General features: G+C 39.1%; 1 protein-coding gene across 1 annotated transcript in view; it reads left to right on the forward strand.

Annotated features, from left to right (window-relative positions):
* MTREX (Mtr4 exosome RNA helicase) overlaps positions 1–17,060 on the forward strand; it is a 46,954-nt gene continuing 29,894 nt past the window's right edge. The window contains exons 1-15 of the mRNA XM_084305487.1: positions 1–137; positions 255–374; positions 2,003–2,069; positions 4,135–4,197; positions 4,737–4,849; positions 5,658–5,832; positions 6,100–6,190; positions 6,524–6,648; positions 8,924–9,022; positions 10,385–10,487; positions 10,654–10,785; positions 11,791–11,870; positions 13,637–13,747; positions 14,685–14,786; positions 16,637–16,762. Coding sequence (XP_084161613.1) covers positions 37–137; positions 255–374; positions 2,003–2,069; positions 4,135–4,197; positions 4,737–4,849; positions 5,658–5,832; positions 6,100–6,190; positions 6,524–6,648; positions 8,924–9,022; positions 10,385–10,487; positions 10,654–10,785; positions 11,791–11,870; positions 13,637–13,747; positions 14,685–14,786; positions 16,637–16,762 — 1,608 coding nt within the window. The 5' untranslated portion in view covers positions 1–36. The remainder of the gene's footprint in view (positions 138–254; positions 375–2,002; positions 2,070–4,134; positions 4,198–4,736; positions 4,850–5,657; positions 5,833–6,099; positions 6,191–6,523; positions 6,649–8,923; positions 9,023–10,384; positions 10,488–10,653; positions 10,786–11,790; positions 11,871–13,636; positions 13,748–14,684; positions 14,787–16,636; positions 16,763–17,060) is intronic.

Below are 17,060 nucleotides of genomic sequence, written 5' to 3' on the forward strand. Positions count from 1 at the left end.
GCGGGGAGGAGCGGAGCGGAGCGGGGAGCGCAGAAGATGGCGGACGCCTTCGGGGACGAGCTCTTCAGCGTGTTCGAGGCGGAGCCGGCGGCCGCCAGGGGCAAGGCGGCGGCTGCTGAGGCCGCCAGGAGGACGGGGTGAGGGGGGCTGAGGGGGAGCCCGGGTGGCGGGGAGGGCGCCGTGAGGGGTTTTTGGGAAGGTGCCCGTGAAAGGCGAGCCTCGAGGTGTGTGTGTGTGTGTGTGTGTGTTCGCAGAAAGCGACCGGAGGAAGCGGCGCCAGGGAAGGCCAAAAGGGAGGCTGAGGGTGACGGGAGAGAAGATGCGGGCTCGGGGAAGAAACCCAAACTGGAGGATGTGGTATCGGAAGACACGAAGTAAGTACACAGCCTGCTGCGTGAGGGGATAAAAAACAGCGCGCCAGGCGTGCTGCTTAGCTGGATGTCACCTGCGAGTAGCCAACAGATGCACCCCGCCAGTGTTTCCATGTGGAGATGGGTTTGCCTGCTTATTTTAAACTACCTTTGTGTAGTGAGGATGTGCGGGTAGCACGGCTTCACCGGCGACGAGCTCTGGAGGAGGTTAAAATCACACCGCAGACAGCAGCTAACCATCGCCCAGCGCTGGTGTGGTGCTGCTGCACGTGGGTGAGGGGCTGTTGGTGGCAGCCTGGTGCTGGTGGCAGGCATGCGGCGGGCCACAGGCAGTGAGGAGGCAGGCTGGCGGCGTGCCACCTCTCGGGAGGACACGGTCGGCCTCGGACACGGGAGCATGAATTTGACGAAAGGGACAGGAAAAAAGACTTCTGAGGCACGTAAGATTATAATTGCAGGGTGTATTTGTGATGGAAGCGTAGGCATGCTTTTAAATTTGGACACAATCGGAAGGTACCTGACGTGGAGAAGAGGGAAAGCCTGGACGTGTTGAAAGCTGGGGAGATAAGGCAACCAAAGGGCAGCCAGAGTGCTGTTTTTGTGCTTTAGGATCTGTGTACCTGTCTTTTCTTTCTAGAATTTCCTGACAGGTATTTTGAGGGGTTGTGAAAAAACAGACAGTGCAGGAGCTTTGTCAGCGTAGTCTATCCTAAGAGATTGTTTGAAACTTGGACGATGATGTGGGTTCAGAAGCAATTAGGCAAGTTCATGGAATAAAACTTTATCTGGAGCTACCAAGCATAGATGTGTACCTCCTAGTTCAAGGTGTAAAAGACTCAACTACAGAAATAAATACTGTGTGCTTGCTGAGTACTTGTACTTTTCTCTGGGTGACATATCACTTAGTTCTGTCAGACAGAATTCATTGCTCTTATGTAGTCTTTTTTTTTTCAAGTTCAAGGTAAGATTTTCTGTGAGAACAGTCATGAGAAGACTTTTCAGAACTTTGCAATCATAGGGTACTTGTGCAGAAGCAAAGCAGAACCAGAGTTACCATTTTAAATAATTTTTTTTTATGTGAGTGGTCTCAATAAAATGTGTACTTGCCCACTGTAGCTTCCTAAAGTATGCTAATACTGTGTGAGAAAACAACTGTTACATGCTGTGAGATACTAGCTGCTTGTGGCCATGAGAGAAGTGTAAAGAAAAAGAGGGTTCTTGTCGTAAGACAGCTCCTTGGGTTGTTTCAGGCTGCTGTTGTTCAGTACCACAAATACAGGTCTTGAATTTTGCTTTTGTATACTGAGAAAAAAAAAATCCACATGTAACTGGCAAACTCCATATGAACATACTTTTATAAATGTGACCCTAGAGTAATTTTGTGATGCAAGTTTTTAAAATACTAAAAATCCTAAAGTAATAGCTAAAGTACACTTACAAAATAGCAAAACGTTAACTTACAGACGTGCTTAGTACGGGTAGGCACCTCTACCAAATGTCCAGTTTAAATTTGCACATCATTTTTTAAGTGCTGCAGTTAAAGTAGAGGTGAAGTTTGACATTTTCCATTTTATAAAGAAAACGGGATTCTTACATATATTCTTTGGCAATCCTAACTTATATTTCTTTAGTCTGGCAGACCTGATGCCTCACGTAAAGGTGCAAGCTGTGGAAACTGTTGAAGGTTGCACACATGAGGTGAGTGCAGTGCAACTGAACGTGGGAAGTCTAGTTTTTTTGTAGAAGTACATGCACTACTGTTAGTATTATAATATTGTTTACCTTTATTAATATACTAATTATGTGTCATTTGATAGTATATTTAAGATTGAACAGGCCTATGCATAGTTTGACGTATGCACCTGACACTGTCCATGCACAAAATACACTTTAAAACTCAACAGGATATCTTACTAGAAGCAGTTTGCGTGATACTTGCAATAAAGTGAGTGGCTGTGGAAAACTCAATGATAATACTGATATATTTTTGTATTTGAAAAGTACTGAGCACATTCTGAGTGCTGTTCTTGTTATTGAAATAAGTCTGTACTCATGGTACAACGTTACTGTTCAGCAGTGCATGGAAGTATTTTCCTAATCTTTTTCAAGAAAGAAAGGCTTTCATGTCAAGCTGTTTAGTGTTTCAAAGGACATTTTGGTAAAATGGGAAAAGAGACTGTATGTGAGAGCAAGAAAATGAGAATTATCTATTTTCAGATTATGTTAATGGAAATGATACAATTATAAAATGAAAAATAAGAAGCATTAATGCTGATTTTTATTTTATTACGTTTAATCGTACTTCTTCTCAAGGTGATTGTTAAAAAGAGTTTCTATGAGTATTAAATATGTCAATTTTAACTTCCCTGTACTTACATGCTCAGTTTGTTTTTCCTTCTGTCTTAGAATCATAGAATAGTTTGGGTTGGAAGGGAACTTAAAGATCATCTAATTCCAACCCCCCTGCCATGGGTAGGGACACCTCCCACCAGCCCAGGTTTCCCAAAGCCCCATCCAGCCTGGCCTTAAGCACCTCCAGGGATGGGGCAGCCACAGCTGCTCTGGGCAAAATGTGCCTGTGCTAGAGCCTCACCACCCTCTCTGAATGAAGAATTTCTTCTTTATATCTAATCTAAACCTATCCTCTTTTCGTTTCAAGCCATTACTCATTGTCCTATCACTACACTCCCTGACTTTCCTGTAATGCTTCCCCAGCTTTTCTGTAGGACCCTTTTAGGCACTGGAAAGCTGCTACAAGGTCTTCCTGGAGCCTTCTTTTCTCCAGGTTGAACAACCCCAACTCCCTCAGCCTGTCCTTGTAGGAGAGGTGCTCCAGCCCCTTGATCATTCTTGTGGCTCTCATCTGGACATGTTCTATCAGTTCCACATCTTTCTTGTGCTGGGGGCCCCAGAGCTGAATGCAGGGCTCCAGGCAGAGTCTCACAAGAGCAGAGCAGAGGGACACAATCCCCTCCGTCGCCCTGCTGGCCACACTGCTTTTGATGCAGCCCAGGATACAGTTGGCTTTCTGGTCTGCAAGCGCGTGTTGCTGGCTCATGCTGAGCTTCTCATCAACCAGCACACCCAGGTCCTCCTCCTTAGGGCTGTTCTCAATCTGTTCTCTGCCCAGCCTGAATTTGCGCTTATCTGTCTTCCAGAACTAACCCATGCTAATTAGGGTCACATTAAAGGACCCTGTATGATGATGCATTTTTAGTACAGAAACCGTCTGTACAATTGATGTTACAGGTTTTAAAGCCAATGCATCTGCACAGTCTTTGTTATGTAGAGATGTCTGATAGAGGTTTGTCATCACTTAGTAACTGAAGAGGGCTTAAATACTTAGTATGAATGAATATTAGATATTAGTCAGGAACAGGAACTTAACCTCTATAAGCAGGTCCCTGGAAAGGGAGTGTGATCAATGTGAACTGTGCAATTGCTTTTAACCTCCGTTGGCCAGAAATTGTGACTGCATCTTGGCCAAAAGAGTTTATGTTTTAAGTTAGGTAGTACCAGAAATATTTCACATCAGACAACAAGAAGTGTCAGAGAAATGGGAAAAGGGGTACTGTGTCAGGAGGGTAAAGATAGTGAGAGAAAGGACACTTTGACACATGAGCTCATAGAACCAGGATAATAGAAAGTAATGTAAGTTTTCATGCATTTTGCATTTCCTTCTTCAGCTTTTCATAGCTTGATATGTCACTGGAATGGACACACAGAATTCTGCAATTGTTTTTGTTTAAAATATATTTTATAGGTTGCACTTCCAGCAAATGAAGAGTTCAAAGGTCTAAAGCCAAGAACCGGAAAACCTGCAAAAGTATGTGATAGATTCCGTTAATTTTTCTTCTTGCATATGCTTTAGTTAGTAGGTAAGGGTAGAGGAAAAGTGTTGTACTTTGCCAGTAAGACTTGACAAAGGTTTAAAAAGATGACCTGTCATAAGGAAGATTGATATTCGTATTTTAAATGTGGTAGAGTAAAATAAAGCGGTTGAATGGAGTGGAGAGGCTTTTGTGGTTTTGTTTCTACTCTACAACATTGGGCAAAGGCTTTGGTGCTGTGTGATAATTTCTGTCCTGACTTAGAAAATTAGAGAAAATCCAGTCGTCTGGGTCAGATTTTCACTCCATACAACAACAAGATATCAGCAAAGATCTTAGGTGTGTGCGTGTTAGATAATTTTATGTAAATAACAAGCCACTGCAAAATACTGGATTAAGGTTAATTGAAATTACAAATGTCTATGTGCATGATTTAATTTCTGCCTGTAATTTGCATGCTCGTTCAGTCAGAGAATAATCAATGTAGGTAGTAGTCTATGTTAAAAATATGTAATGTTTTTTTCTTTCTTTTTAGGAATATCCATTTAGTCTTGATGCCTTTCAGAGAGAAGCAATTCTTTGTGTAGATAATAACCAGTCTGTGTTAGTGTCAGCTCATACATCAGCTGGTAAAACTGTATGTGCAGAGTAAGTAATTTTCTGACAGGTTCTTAATAAGAAAACGTGTGATGCTTTTACTGGCATTTTGTTGAACCATCAGTCGCTGTTGTGCATCAATTCCTAGATTAAACAGCTTGGAATTGAATTGACTGCACTAAAATATAAATAACTATTTCTTTCATCTAGCTGAGTGGGTATTGAAATGCTTGAGTAATGTTTAAGCTTTTATTTTATTTTTAAACAATCTGTCCTTATTGAGACGTTTTTCTACAGACTGAGAGAAAAATTTCTGCAATACAGATTTACATGAATTTAGAAAAAATACCTTTGTGTCCTAGCCCATTTTTGTAGCTAATGAAGAAGGTCATTTTTGTTTGTTTGTTTTTTAACTTTTATGTCAGAAGTATCAGTTTGATTTATTTAGCATCTTGGTGTTTATCAGGCAAGAAATGTTTAAACAAGCACATACATTTTTGCCAGGGTTTGGAGTGACTTTGCCAACCTGAGATGAGAAGTGAGATCTACATGAAAATATGTAACATTGGATCAAAGAGTAGTAGTTTGACACAAAGCATTTATGATTAGATTTTTAGTTAAAATTAGATGTGTTCTGAAGTCTATCTACATCAGTTATTTTTTGGGCCATTTGTCACTCTCCAAAGAGACACAAGTAGTTAAGCTTAGACTGCACTGAACTTAAACAGATAGGAAGTGCTTTGTATCATTCTACTGGTGTTTTGAATTACATTTCTTTTTTCAACAAAAAGGTAAGAGGAAAATAAATAGTTGTGTATATCTTCCTGGCAACTGTAATATGTTCAATGTTTGAATACAGGTATGCAATTGCCTTGGCTTTGAGGGAGAAACAGCGTGTGATATTTACGAGTCCAATTAAAGCTTTGAGTAATCAGAAGTACCGTGAGATGTATGAAGAGTTTCAGGATGTTGGTTTGATGACTGGGGATGTCACCATTAATCCTACAGCTTCTTGTCTGGTGATGACAACAGAGGTAAGATCAGACACAAGTTCTTGACCTATCTGTGGTTTTGTACCTTATTTTTGGAACGGTCTGATACTAATAAAAATTATCATAAAAATCCCAGTTAGGGTAAAAAAAAAAAAAAAAATTTTGAAAGTTCATTATTTCTCCCTTGCGCTTGATTTAACTTCAGATTATTGAAAAAATAGGTAAATCTCTATAAATTCATGCTTTTGGAATCTCTGTCAGGAACTTTAAATCTCAGTTTGTGACAGATCCTTTTTCTTTGTTTTCTAGATCCTGAGAAGTATGCTCTACAGAGGTTCTGAGGTTATGCGAGAAGTTGCGTGGGTTATTTTTGATGAAATCCACTACATGAGAGATTCAGGTAACTTTAATACAATTTTGCGTTTCATATCCATTTTTTTGAAGAGCAAAGATTGCTTCCTTTATTAAATCTCTATTTTCTCTTGAAATCAGGTATCTTTGTGCATAAATCATACAGAATATGTTTTCTAGTGAATTTTGTGAAATAGCTATTGTGCGTAGCAGTCTGCATTATCTTTGCTGAGACAAAAGCAACTTTGAGGACGTGTGTGTACTTATATATGAGGCATTTGTTAGTTTTTCTTTTATTTTGTCTTTAAGTATGCCGTTCTTTGGTTTCAGAGCTGAAAAACAGACTTGAATAACATTTCCCATATGATTTTTCCATTTTCAGAACGTGGTGTAGTTTGGGAAGAGACAATTATTTTGCTCCCTGACAATGTTCACTATGTATTCCTTTCCGCGACTATTCCAAATGCTCGTCAGTTTGCTGAATGGATCTGTCATCTTCACAAACAGGTAATTTTGATGTGAGAGGCCTCTATCCTTGTGATCTTGCGGCATAATACTGCGTCTTTGTTTCGAAAAAAAACCCTAGACCTACAAGCCTCTCTTTAGCCATGTTATTATAGCTTCTAACTGATGGTGTAGATCACTCCTTTGATAGTACACTTAGCCTTTGTGCCTGTATGGATTGTTAGTTCTACATACAACTTTAACGTTTCTTTCTTTAATAGTTTATTTTTACCATTTATTTAGACATCAGCTTGATTTCAAGAAACACTGAATTATGAAACACTGTGAAAATACTATGATCTTCAGAGGCAGGCCTTTCAGGACACAGAGGCTTCAAAGGGCCTGTTTGCAATCCGTAAACATTATATTCATCTCTGTTTCAACAAAGACAAACTTTTATTTTATTGTTTGCATTAAAATAGGTGTGTGATTGTCAGTGGGCTGCCAGCAGCATGACAAGTAGTTGTCAACCATTTTTATGAGCTTTCAGTTGTATCTTGGATATGCTTGCTAAGTTCACACTAATTTGTAATTATTTCTCTTCCTGTTTTCGTACTGTCCCCAGAGAGCAGAGCTCAGCGCCTGCCCCTCCGCTCCCCTCGTGAGGGAGCTGCAGACCGCCATGAGGCCTCCCCTCAGCCTGCTCTGCTCTGGGCTGAACAAACCAAGGGACCTCAGCCACTCCTCATTCATCTTCTCTAGACCCTTTGACATGTTTGTAGCCCTCCTTTGGACTCTCTAGTAGTTTTAAGTCCTCCTTAAATTGTGGCACCCAGAACTGCACACACTTGACTAGCACATCATGGTTCCTGAAACAGGCTTGAAGAGAGAGGCAAAGCTGAACTTCATGAGGCAGCCAGATTGAGGAGCTGGGTCCTGGAAGCAGGCAGGCAGGGCAGAAGAAGGCAGAGATTCACAGCATAGGTCCTTGGAACTGGCACGGAGAGCAGATGTCCCTCCTAGAGTGATTCCACAGCAGTGATTCTTATGATAATAGCCTTTTCTTAACAGAAGATCTTGTCTTGCAATGAATTCTTCAGTGTCTGGGTGTTTTTTGGCCCATGGACTACATTGTGCACAATTCCAGAAGATAATATTATCGCAGGCTGAAAGTAGGTGCCTTTTCCTGCTGCTCAGATCTTTTTCTTAGCTTCTGCTTGTTTTCTTCCTTATGTTTACAGCTTTTTTTTTTTTATTATTATTATTTTTTACCAGCTGTCAAAGCTGCATGTCTTCTTTGACTGACCGTCAGTGGAGATCATAGTTCTGGGACCTCTTGTTTTCAAACTATGCCCGTATGCAGGGCCTGTGCTGTTATCCCGGGCTTAAACTGCACTTAGCAAGTATTGCGCTGTTTCACATAGAGGATTCTCATAATGAGCTTAAGGACAGGACCGCTGCCTTGCTCAGTTAGCACAGCACGGTTCATATGAGTGATATGTGCTGCTACTAGAACGCAAGAATGAAAAGTAAACCATAAATTCCTAGGAAATATATATGGAATATGATGAGTATGTCCTGTTCCAGAACCTTTCAGTTAATTTTTATTCTGTGTTTTTTTTTTTTCAGTGACAGTTTTGCAGCAAAGAATATATGAATTAGAATTGGGGAAGGAACTTCCACAAGAGGTTGCTCTGATTTTAAAAATAACCCCCAGCTTTGTTTCTCATGTGGCTTGTGATGAAAGGAGCATAGCATAAGAGATGTTTACTCAAACTTGGCACAAAGCTTTGACTTTGTTTTGCAGAGCACTTGGCTGATCTTTTTTTTAAAGCAGATTTATATAAGATTTAATATTTTTAAGGAAGTGTTTCATTTATTTTTTTCTAAACAAGCGTTACTCACATGTTAAAACTTGTAATGTTTTAAAAAATATACAATGCCTTTTTTAGGTGGTGCAAGAAATACTGCAGGCTTTTTTACAAAATAGAAATTAATAGTTCTTCCTTTGATTTTAAAAGATATGAGGATATTTCAAGTCTGTTTAATAATATAAAAGAGACCATTACCTATCTTTGCTTTTTCTTTTTTATAAGAGATTGTTGTCAGCTTGTGTTACACTGAAGGATTAGCAAGCTTTCACATTTTTAAGCAACATCATTAGTACAAAATCCATATTCAGGGAAGAAAACTTAACTATATTTCTTTAAGTCTTAGATTCTGGCTTTTAGAAGGATATATTTTAAAACAAATGCGTTGGATTTTCCCTCAAGCCAGTATTTTTCCAGTTCATTTAGAAATATGAAATAACTTACGTATATGCTGTTCTTTTTTATAGCCCTGCCATGTGATTTACACAGACTATCGACCTACTCCACTGCAGCACTATATATTCCCAGCAGGAGGAGATGGATTGCGTCTTGTCGTTGATGAAAATGTAAGGCATAGTCAGTTAGTTTGAAATTTCTTTTTCCTCACATATCAGTAATGAGTTTCATCTTTTGCAGAACTTGGATTGACTGTGCAAAGGATGTTTATGTTAAAATAAAATGAGGTACAAATGGGTAACAGTGATCTCTGCGATGTTGATTTTGGAGTCATATAGAAGACACTGATTTTATTCTCTAATGTCATGTACTCAGATGAGCAGTGCTTTGCTGAGATGTGTTAAGCACCCTCATCCTTGCTTTCTGAGGTTGCTGGTACTGTTTCTCGCTTAATTTTCTTTTTTTTTTTTTTTTTTTTTTTTTTTTAAAGGTAGCATTTAAACTTTCCTTGAGGGGGGCGTAATGTTTTTGTGTCTTTAGGTGATTCAGAAGTAACAGTGTTTACAATTCATTATTGAATTATAGCTTATGCTGTAAACAGCAATATTGCACTTAATTGGGCAGAATATGTAGACATTCCTGTAAGTCAGTTTTGCTATTGTGCCATTGTGTTGGGTTTACATGGCAAGGTTTTGGTAGCAGGGGGCTGCACAAGTGTCCTCTGAGAGCAGCACCCAGCAGCTGCTCTATGTCAGAGCAGAGCCAGCTCCAGAAAAGACCCACTGCTGGCCGAAGTTGAGCCAGTGATCAACACTGGTTGCACATCTGAGAGAGGATGCTTAACAAACAGAAAAAAATACTGCACAACAGCAGCTGGGAGAGTGAATAGTGAGAGCCAGTCATGCAGGCCTCAAGGTCAGTGCAGAAGGAGGGCAGGAGGTGAGGTGCTGCAGGTACTGAACAGAAGTGCCCCTGCAACCCATGGAGAGGAGCCCACGAAGAATGAGTTCACCTGAACTGCTCTGGGGGACGAGATAGAGGAGAGTGTGTGGGGAGGGGAAGGGATTTTTAGTTAGCTTCTATTTTTTCACTGTTCTAGTCTGCTAGTGATAAGCAATAAATGATACTAAACTAATGCTGGATCTTCGCCTGTGGTAATTACTGAGTGATCTCCCTGTCCTTATTACAACCCTTGAGCCCTTTATAATGGTATTTTTCCCCCTTTTACTTTGAGGATTAAGAAAGTGGTGTGTTGGAGATGTCTGTCAGTGTGAAACCACCACAGTCACTGAGCATGTCTAACTTAGTTGATGGTATAGTAGATAAAACGATAAACAATAACTTCAGAGACACAAATAAAATTCTGAGCTGCGACACTCAACCTAATAATGTCGTTTGTAAGCTTATGCATTGTTTTTTTGTCCTTCTGCATGTAAATGTGTGGTAATAGTACTGGATATATAAATTAGTATGTATTTTTCAGTGGGCTATGTAAGAAGTAATTGTTTACAAAGGTTGTGTTTTATATCTAGGGAGACTTCAGAGAAGATAATTTTAACACAGCAATGCAAGTGCTTAGAGATGCAGGAGACTTAGCAAAAGGGGACCAGAAAGGCAGGAAAGGAGGAACAAAAGGTGAGTTTGAATCTCATTCTCATGTAACTTCTTGCATTATATAACCTTTCTTTAAAAAAAAAAAAAAAAAAAAAGTTGCAGCTAAGTTGTGCTTCTATTTTAATTATTACTTAACAGAATAATTTTCTGCTAAAATAACTTTGAAATTTGTGTGATCTCTCTACAGGTCCTTCAAATGTTTTTAAGATTGTGAAGATGATCATGGAAAGGAATTTCCAACCTGTAATTATTTTCAGCTTCAGTAAAAAAGATTGTGAAGCCTATGCACTTCAGATGACAAAGTTAGACTTCAATACAGGTACTGATAAGTAACATATAGTTTTATTCAACAAAAATTGTAATTTGAAATGAAATATTATTCTGGGTAGTTATTTCATTTGAGTCCTTTTGTGTAAAAACAAATGTAAAATATTTACCACTTTTTGAATTGGTACTTATTTACCATTCCAGTACATCAGCCTATTTTCAGTAGGAAACTGTGGGTACACAGAGTATTTGATCATCACAATGTTTAACTGTTCCTCTATAATAAATTTTTCTTTCTCCAAAATCCTGTTCACCGTGATAATACCAGAAGAATTTATAGAAAAGTCCATCTAGAAATCTGAGCATTTTCTTCAAGTTAAAACAGCTGTAAAACAAACCACTAGACTGTTCTTGCTCAACTGTTCAGTCCACTTTTCTTTCCTTACTTCATCTCCCATCTCATCAAAGAAAAACCGTAACAGTAAACAATGAAGATTTTTTTTTTCATTTTGGATTAAGACCAAGCTTGGAAAATGGGCTTAAGTTCCTGGCTTCCTGGAATGTTAAGAGTAGTAACAAAAGTAAGGGCTCTGTTGTAAGTCACAATACTATTTCTTGTTTGAGAACTCTTCAGGGTTCTTGCTTGCTCACTTGCTCCCCAGTCGTTGCACGCTGTGGTTCAGTGTATGGAAAGTGTGTAAGTATTAACGGAGAAGTGTGCAGATGGGCACTGTCAGATAGAAGACAAACGTGGAGGTTTATGAAATAGGTAGAAAATACATGAAGCTGAAAAATACCAAGCTTAATGGTAGCTGAAATTTTGATGATTATTACAGGTTTGTGCTATTCTTCCTCTTCCCTAAGCATACAGTCACTGTTAGGCTCTTTAAGGCCCACACTGATTGATTGTCTGACCACAGTGTAGGTGGTTTTGTGTAGGTTTCACAGCCTTCTACACTATTTTAAAATTTTACAAACCTGAGAATGTAATAACGCTTTATTTACACAAGTTATTACAAAATCTAAAAGGCTAATAAATTACAAATTGCCTTTTCAGATGAAGAGAAAAAGATGGTTGAAGAAGTATTCAATAATGCAATTGACTGTTTGTCAGATGAAGACAAAAAGCTTCCTCAGGTGAGTGTAGACTAAATGAGGGTAGCTACTGGTCTCTTGTTTTCTGCGTCTTTCGAGACTGGGGGTCGTGTGTAGTGGGTACAGAAATCATAAATTGGATGTTTTCATTGATCTTTCTGAGGTTTTCTGTCTCTTGCATTGTGAACAGGATTCAGTGACTAGGATTCCTTCTAGTTGTGATTCCAGCAAATCACATGTGATAAAATTAACCAGGGAGTTCCTACCCTGTATTTCTGTTTTGTGTTTTTTTTTTTCCAAGTATGTTTTTAAGTACACATGAAAGCTTATACTGGGGCTGAAACTGTCTGGAAACAGTTCAAATGTGAATTCAGTATGCATTTTATCAGATACTGACTGCTGAGCCTTTCAAAAATTGCAGTGATCCTTCTGCATTGTAATTTAATCTGCAATCACTAAGTATAGTAACTTCATCTTTACAGTAGAAAAATACAGTCTCCTAAATGAACAGAATATTATGGCATTCAGTACGTCTGAAAACTGTAGTTTCTTCTGCACCCCTCCCCATTACTTGCATCCATCAATCATTACTATAGCAATCTTTATTATGAGCATGGCAATTCCTCCTTGAAGAAGACAACCACTTAATTTTTGGCTGTGCCTGCTCACTTCAGATTCAAAATGTCTGTTCTGTTTTTGAACTTGAGAAGAACTGACAATAGGAAACCGATGTATAATGTTTCAAGTGTACTGAAAAAGCAGCACATATAACAGAGGGATTGTACCTGTATGATCTGTTTTGGTCTCTCTAGGCATTGACATCTGAAAAGCATATTCTCAGAATTAGGTGCGAGGTGGTAACCAAATGTTCATAGTTACATTGTTAATGACAATCTTACCTTTGTCTCTGTTTTTCCTTTGTTGAAGATAAAACTTACAAAGCTATCTTAAAGTGTAAAGTTTTTAGAAATACAGAGATTAATTCCATCATTGGCGGCACCAAGTTCCCTTTGCAGCATTCGTAGGTGCTCAATTCACTGTTACTACACAGATCAATAAATGAAATCACTGCATTCAATACAATATCAATACAAAATACACATGCAAATCACTGGAAAAAAATAGAGAGATTATTTTAAATATTATCTGCATTCGCAAATTAGCATGTAGCTTCACAGTAGGCCTAACCCTACTGCTGAAAAAGTTGGTTGTTGGCTTTACCGTTCTTACCATTCCTAGTTTTAGTAGAAAGTAATACTGAAGTGGCATATTTTTACTTGATTTGTCTAGGATAGAGTTAATTTTCTTCCTAGTAGGTGGCATGATGCGGTGGTTTGAATTTAGAATAACACTGATACCGCACTGATGTCTTAGCTGTTGCAGAGTAGGACTTACACGCAGTCCAGAATTTTTCAGCTGCTCACACTGCCCTGCAGGAAGAGGCTGGGGGTGCACCAGGAGCTGGGAGGGGACACAGCCAGGACAGCTGGCCTAGGCGAGCCAAAGGGGTGTCCCACACCGTGTGGTGTTATGCTGAACATCTAATGTGCGGTGGCTGGCTGTAGTGGGCTTTTACCCGTGAGCTTTTACTTCTTTTTCCCTTCGATTCTCTCCCCCATCCCACTGTGGCGGGGGATGGTGGGAATAAGCGAATGGCATTGTGGTGTTGAGCTGCCTGCTGGTTTAAACCACAACATTACTGTAATCCACCATTTCCTGATTATAAATACATGTATGCTAAGAGCAGAGGTTTTATATTTCTGGAAAGAATATTAAAATTTCTTTACTGGTCTTGTGTTTCTTCCCAGGTTGAGCACGTACTTCCTCTTCTGAAGCGTGGAATTGGTATCCATCACGGCGGTCTGCTTCCTATCTTGAAAGAAACTATAGAAATTCTTTTCTCTGAGGGCCTAATAAAGGTATAGTTTTGTGTTCACATTTGGGTTTTAATCTGTTCTGAATACGCTGTCAGTAATCCTGACAAACCGAATGAGTTTATCTTAGCTCAGAAGGCGTTCTAGGATATAGTGAAGATCTGCTTCTTGGATGAAAAAGGGGAAAGAAAGACTTACTGCAAATGCCATTCTGAAAAATGCTTTGGGGTTTGAGTGTACTTCTATTCAGGATTAGTGTTTACCAAAAGCTTTTTTAAAACATTGTATAGACTAGTAAGTAGGCAGTCATAAAAAGAACTACGTACATATAAGGGGCAGGGTTCTGTTTTGTGGATCTAGATACTGGGTTCTGCAAATGCGTACATCCCCTCTGGAGGTCTTTAAGTCTTCCAGTGACACAGGTTATTTGATGTAATTAGTTGCAGCTCCCTTTCCCTGAGAAGTGTGTGTGCATAATTATCTCCATCTTTATGTGGGAAAAAAAAACCTCTTGAAGCTGTTTTTTACCACGTAGTCTAAAATGTGTTGCCTTAAATATCTTATGATAGTACATAATCACAGCTCTAGTTTTAAGTGTTCAGATTTTATTTGGAAGTATTAAAACTTATATTGTGCAATTTCAAAATTTTCAACTGTTGTATGATATATGGTTATGAAAAAGCAGACTCGAGGGGCAAAAGTGTTTTCTGAAATCTTGCAAGTGCTTCTAGCATTTATTGCATTTGCAGGGCTTGTGTTTACTTCTGGCACATGGTCCCATATGACTAACCTTGTTTTCCTAGAAGAAATGAGGGGAGGGGGAAAGAATGGTTTTGTTCCAGTTTTTAAACATTTAATGTGCCTGTGTTGTTATGTTGACAGTACATAAGTAGTAAAATCTGGAGTTTTGTGCAATCTTTGACTATGTACATGTTTTCTTAGTCTTTGTTTTTGCTTGCTTAACTTTAGTCTGTTTATTTAGGCCTTATTTGCAACAGAGACTTTTGCTATGGGAATTAATATGCCAGCCAGGACTGTGCTGTTTACGAGTGCCTGCAAGTTTGATGGGAAAGATTTCCGATGGGTATGTGAAAAAGAGGTTGTGCGTGGGAATGACTCAATTACATTATTTAAACTCTTACTAAGATAAGATTTACTGTTGACATATGCACTTCGGTGTCATAGAAAATATTTTTTTCTTTCAAAAAATCTTTCTGGTTGTTTACTAATCAATTTATAATTAGCCTACAAATTCCAAAGACAAGATTCCTCAGAGTATGCATGAAATTATTTAATAGTGGGTTTACATGGCAAGGGGGCTGCAGGGATAGTGAAAAGAATCCAGCAGCTGCCCCACATTAGATAAAGGCCAGCTTCAATTAGCTCTGAAGGGACCTGCTGCTGCCCAGAGCCAAGCCAGTAAGAGATGCTGTTTGCTCCTCTGTGAGAGCAGATTGAAGAAAGGGAAAAAGTCTGCACAACAGCAGCTGGGAGAGTGAGGAGCGGGAACCAGCAGGACGGCTGGAGATGGGCACGCAACAGAAGGCACAGCAGAGAGTGACCATGAAGGAGCAGCAGAGAAGAAGCATCAGGGACTGACCGCAGCCCCTGTTCCTCATTCCCTTGCACTGCTTGGGGAGGGGAGATAGAAGAGGGTGGATGGTGGGAAGGCGTTTTTAGTTTGAATTTTTAGTTTCTCACTGCTCTAGCTTGTTAGTAATGGGTAATAAAATAAATTAATCTTCCTACCATGGATCTGTTTTGACCGTGATGATAATTGGTGAGTGATCTCCCTGTTCTTATCTCAACCCGTGAGCCCTTTCCATTGCATTTTCTCCTCTTTTCCCTTTGAGGAGGGAAGTGGGAGAGTAGTTGTGGAGTTCAGCATACCATATGGGTAAAAACACCACAGATAGATACAGCAAAAGGGCATCAAACAGGTTAGTGCTGAATAAGCCTAAGTGCTGATTAGCCTAAGACTTCTTGCAGTTTGTCCTGAACTGTGAGACCAAGTATTTTCTTTCATGTCAGAGGGATCTGGAGAGTAAGTGGGCTCAGTACTCTCATGATGATCACCAAATTGAGGTTTTGACACACCTGAGAGAAGAGATGATCTACTTTAGGAGAATATTGATTGTTCTGTTATAGCAGAGTGTTTTGGGTAGCCCATGGAATGACAGGGATGTGAGAAGGAAGGGTTGGGTTCTTAAATAGTTGGAACATAAACAATTTAAACATTTTTAAATGTTAAAACAAGATCTGTAATTCACATGTAAATAATAATAAGGGTGTACAAATCATCGCAAAAGCTTTATAAGTGTTGATTCCTCTGAATGATTCCTCTTTCAGAGATGGGAAAATAAGGTAAATGGGACATGTAACAACATATGTTTTGCAACAAACATCTCTTCAATCTCAGTTTGGGCTGTTCAGCTTCACAAGTCATTCAGTCTGATTGGATGTCCTTAAGAAATATGAAAGAAAGAATTAGCTACCTTTTTGATATCAGCTATGTGGAACTCCTGCTTTTAAATTGACATAGTTTTTGTGACTGGATGTTGCAGATGCAATATATTGTAATGATCTCCACCATGCACTTCAAACTTAAGATTTACAAGTGTGAGCCATGAGTAAAAAGGGGTTAGCACGTATTGAGATGGTGTTAGGGAAATCACTGTAGTAATGTATCAATAAATGTAGCTATGAAAGCACTGGTTAAATCATCCTTTTGACAAAGAGTATTCATAAGCATGGATTTTTATGTTAGATCCTTAGTGATCAGTTATAATGAATTTGATCTGTGATGACTGTGTTTTATACAACTCTTCTGTTAATTTTTATAGGTCATGATCATGTACTATATAATCATAAATGGCACTTCATAAGTTCTTGCTGTCTTTCTAGTGTTTGTTACATTTTTCCCTTTTATCTTAGATATCCTCTGGTGAATACATTCAAATGTCAGGTCGTGCAGGACGCCGAGGTATGGATGACAGAGGAATAGTAATTCTCATGGTGGATGAAAAAATGAGTCCAACAATTGGCAAACAGCTTTTGAAGGTAAGAGAGAGAGAAAAGCTGTTTTGTTGCTTTTTCTTTTGTTTTGCTTCCAGTTTCTCAGGGATCTCAGTCAGGAGAGCCAGAATTTTATCCTCTTTCTTTAATGATGCTCTAATACTACAGTGATCTGTTTGTTCCTTGCTGATGGCAGTCAATTCAAGAATATTGGTGCATAAGAAAAGTTTTGCTGAGCTCTCACAAGGGTAATTAAAATGTTGGTTCTGTGGTAAAATAAAGGCTTGTTAATGGTCTTTTCAATGTAATAGACTGAAAAATGAGGTTCAGTAAGATAACTCAA

This window comes from Netta rufina (genome assembly GCF_964035555.1).
Source record: "Netta rufina genome assembly, chromosome: Z".
NCBI classification, from domain to species: Eukaryota; Metazoa; Chordata; class Aves; order Anseriformes; family Anatidae; genus Netta; species Netta rufina.